The sequence below is a fragment of the Trypanosoma cruzi genome, genomic scaffold, assembly GCF_000209065.1.
Source record: "Trypanosoma cruzi strain CL Brener 1047053516895 genomic scaffold, whole genome shotgun sequence".
NCBI classification, from domain to species: domain Eukaryota; phylum Euglenozoa; class Kinetoplastea; order Trypanosomatida; family Trypanosomatidae; genus Trypanosoma; species Trypanosoma cruzi.
Genome location: NW_001849080.1, coordinates 1 through 4,356, shown reverse-complemented (window position 1 = coordinate 4,356; position 4,356 = coordinate 1). Strand labels below are relative to the sequence as shown.

General features: G+C 53.4%; 1 protein-coding gene and 2 pseudogenes across 1 annotated transcript, besides 1 other annotated feature; all 3 read right to left on the bottom strand.

The window, feature by feature from the left end:
* Tc00.1047053506271.30 (retrotransposon hot spot (RHS) protein, putative) lies at window positions 1-324 on the bottom strand (the record flags this gene model as incomplete). The annotated part of the gene is made up of 1 exon (XM_798231.1): window positions 1-324. A coding segment is annotated over one exon (324 nt), but the record flags the coding sequence as incomplete, so codon positions are not given.
* Window positions 1-4,356: a sequence feature (areas not merged during assembly with more than two copies in the genome that could not be assigned to a particular haplotype).
* On the bottom strand, window positions 2,306-2,911 carry Tc00.1047053506271.20 (annotated as a pseudogene).
* Window positions 2,967-4,356, bottom strand: Tc00.1047053506271.10 (annotated as a pseudogene; the record flags this gene model as incomplete).

Sequence of the window (4,356 nt, the reverse complement as noted above, 5' to 3'; positions counted from 1 at the left end):
TATTGTGTGTAATAACCCTTTCTTTTTGATAAACGTCTCGGGATTCTGAACAAAATTCCCCATCGTGACGTTCCCATTTCTTTCCACAACCCACTCCTCGCCCAAGTTGCTCCGGAGGAAATCATTCAGCTTCATTTCGGTCCTGTTAGTGCTTCCCTCCAGCAGGATGTCCTCTACGGTGCTGCTAATGGTCCACTGTGGTCGCCGCGCCTCCTCCACTCTTATTTGTGTCGCAGCGGGTTGATCCGTGACATCCTCAGACTCCGGCCTCGCTCTCCTCTGACGATCTCCCTGCGGCACGGCAGACGCTTGATTTCCAGGCATTGTTTCCCTTTGATTTCCTGGTTGGATCGAGTTAGATCTAAACAATGGCCACCAAACAAAAAAGGGGAATGAGAAAAAGAAAGACAATAGGCACAGTCATGAATCAAAGCCACAACAAGAGACTCATCCACAGCAAGAGAGTCATCCACATAGTATTCGATAAAAACCACATGCACGAGGACCACCGCAACGACGGCGAGTGGATTTCATCCACCCAGCACAGTGTTGGTGAGAGCAAACAACAACAACGTGGTGCGCACGGAGGGTTTGCTCATGCATTCCGCTCGCTACGGTCCCGCACCCGTGTGGCACCGCCGTCACCGCACACACTCTGCAAGAGGACGTGGGCACATAAACGCTGACACACAGAAACACACACAAACAAAAGTGGGAGGATTATTCGGTGCATTAACAGCCACACGCAAGAACCCCAAATCGTAAACGCCACAACAGCGATGCATCACGGTAATCCCCCACACAACAGAAAAGAGTGCAATTTGCACATTTTATGAAAAATATCTGCAATGCGCGTGTCGCAAAAGAGTGCCGTGACGCTGCCTTTCATGTTGCATTCGCCATTCACGTATCACTTGGAAGCATGCAGCCATCACTCCTCCGTTCAGCTCCCCGTGCTGCTCGTGTCGCTTCACTGGAGGAAGTTGTCACCGCACATCCCCATCACCGTGCATTGCAGAATACAAACCTACCACACGGCATGGGTGCGGCGCCACCCCGCCAATAAATCCCAGGAAACTCCCCGCTGCCTCGTGTGGCACGGACGGCAGTATCATTATGCCTGCGAAAGGCTTTTTTTCCAAACAAGAACGCGGCCCCACCACACGTCCGTAAGAACTTTTGTTCCGTCGCACGCAAAGGAGTTGAGCGGGAGAACAGCAGGAAAGACAACACCGGCAGCCATGAGCAGCACGCACACGCCAACACACCGCTGCCCCGCATATCACCAAAAATAAAAATAACAAAGAAACATGTAACATCCCAAATACAAATCGCAAGTGCGGTTGCAGCACACACTCCCACCTCCTGGGCGTGTGCAGCCCCTCGCTGCTCGGCACTCTAAGTGAAATCACCAAAAGCACCAACTCGGGAGCATTCGACCACCGCCACAGCAGTCAAGCTCCCCATTTCTCACAAAGGCGAAGGCTTGCAGTGGCGCAGCGGACAGCGGCATGCACAGTCGCAGAGTAATGGACTGCCGCGGGAAGCACGCAACGGCGATGCGCCCCTCCTTTGGGAAACCCAAAAAAAAACATGTGTCGCGCAGTCCCCGTGAGCAACACAAATTGAACCGTATCCAGCTCCCCTACTGTGGCCATCCGCACTCACAGCATGAGTGCGACAACGCAGGCAAGGAAGCACGGAATAACAGCACTCATCCCTCCCATAAAGGCTTTGCGGCGTCCGTGTTGCCTTCAACAATAATTCCACCCCACATCACCCCTCTGCATATCCGCAGCAAAAAGGCCCACACGGTGTACACTACATTACAATTTCCTAAAGAGCAAGCCGGATCATCAGAGTGCTGCCCTCTTCTCAACGTTGGGTAGAGGCTCTCTGCTCCTTGTCGCCGCCAGCCTGCGGTATTATGGAGGAGCATTACGTTCCCGGCATATCTCTCCGTTTCCCCTCGCTGTCCCTAGGCCCAAAATGAAGTGATGTCCCACAAGTGATTCCGGACGGTCTGAAGAACGTGACGTGTCAGACGCGCTGAAACTGTGCGCGTGTGCGTTATTACGGGCGAGCGATACAATGCTCTTGCACATCCATGTATGCCGATCCTGCGCAACACCATATTTGGCGGCGCGGAAAACTTTGGACACCGAACACGCACAAATCGCACAATGAATGCCTCTGGAAAAAAAAAATAATAACGTCAACACAGACACAGTAACAAAACAAACAAAAGAAATCCAACCTCTGCGCGCCCTCCCGCAAGAAAGTGAAGACACACACGCTTGTCCCCTTGGCCTCGCTCCAACTCCTCAAAAGTTGATAGGTCCATGGCAGGAAGGATCACGCTACTCCTCTCTCGCTCCCTGTCACGAAGCATGGCATTGCGCATATCCAGTGCATCTGCATCACCCACATAAGTCCCTTTGGGGCCATCGCCTCGGTAGTCACCAAGCACGCGCCGCTAGAAAGTGTACTCCCAGTCTATGCTGCATCTTCTGAGCGACCTTGCTGCCTTGCCGCACAAACAAGTCCACAATTTACGCATTATGACTGCAGACACGTGCCAGTGGGAATTCCCGCCCTTTCCCTCAGCCTTGCAAACTGCGTACGCCATACAAATGCCGGTCATAGGGCAGACACACACAGGCGCTGATACCCGTGACAACGCGTGAGATACTCGCCGCAGAATGAGGTGCCGCAGGTCTCCGCTCACGGATCCAGATTGACCACGCTAAAGCCCACGATTCCCGTGGGTTTGGCATCCCAATAGTTCGTCGTGGTTCGTTGAATTCCATGGTGGAGGAGTCCCAAGCAAGCAAGAACCAAGAGCCTGGATACTCTGTGGAGTAAAAAAAAATAAAAAACGCGGGCTGGCGCGGGCACAGCTAAGCGCCATGGGAGAAGCATGTCAGCTCATCCCATGGAAAACACTTCGCCAACGTCACTGCAACATTGGCCTCTTGCTTCGTGGGTGTGTCACTTCTCTCTTCACTCCGTGCCAGCCTCCGTTCAATTCCCCGCCCAGCAGTACTACGCGTCACACGGCGCTGCTTCCGCACAATCACGCTTCGCGGCCAATCATCGTGACGCACCTCAAACTGCAGTCGCATCCAACCTCGAAAGCCCTCGCACCCTCTTCTGCCCTCCTGTGTGTCGAGAGAAGACGCCTCTCTCGCAGTCTTCGCGTCCTCCCCAATAAAGCTCTGCAGTTGTGCCCAAAAATCACCGGGTCTCTTGCCAAGAAGGAAACCGTGTGCGACGTGACAAATGTGAGCATACACAAATTTAGAAAACGGTTTATAGGCTCTCTGGAGTGCCCTGCGTGCGCCCGCATGCACGATGGGAACACACACGGTGCGAGTCGTGTGAGATCATCGTTCCAGCTCGCATCTACACCAGTTGAATCATTGACGGCTCCATCCCGCTTCACGACAAGTCGAATAACAGTGCACACGTAAGTGCGCCGTGCTCTGCATTCACTTGTGGTTCCCCTTTTGGGTCCAACGTCGTCAGGTGGTGGAAAGAGAAGAGTCGCATTATCATTCTTCCATTTGCTGCTGCTGTCGCCTCATTTCCCGTAAAGAGCCACTGATCCCTCTCTCTTTGGCGATAAAGGGTCCTCACGCATGGGATGCATCCTGCCTCGTGTGGCATGAGGAACAGCAGAGAGTCCCCAACGTTGCCAATGCGCGATTGACCGTCCAGTGCGGTGATTACAACACGCTGGATCTGTCGAAGGATCGTCGTGCACACTTCAGTCCGCCCGTGGCGGATACAATCCTCGGGCAGCCACGCCTGTGCAGAACAGAACACCCTGTTGGAGAACGCCGAGCAGCTCCACCGACGTGTCGGAAGAACCAACAAAAAGAGGTCCGGTCAACCTGCGGCACATTACCGTGCAACTTTAATACCTTGACATCGAGAAGAGCGTTTCTACCTGAGAGCGTTCGCCCGCATCGTTATCATCATCACTGCTCAAATCATCTCAACAGGCAACAATGGCATCGCTCTCGTATTGCTCATGCCCGTTGGCCTCCTCCACCCGCCGCCTCACGTCCGTATGAATAAAGTCTCGTCATGCACAGCGATGCGCCCCCTCGTTTCAGATAAATACCAATATTTCATACTCACCAAGGCGGCAGTTCAGTTCTCCCTCCACAGGCACACCTCATAGAGGACGTCCTTCTGTTCCCTTTGCCGAATCAACGCACCGCACCCAGTGGATAAGCCCTGGTAGTTTCACAAAAAAACAAGTGTTCGATTCCCACAGTAGCGAATACTCTGTATGTTATGGAACGCACAGCTTATTGTGCTAGTGCACCGCACCGCCGGCCGCCTCGC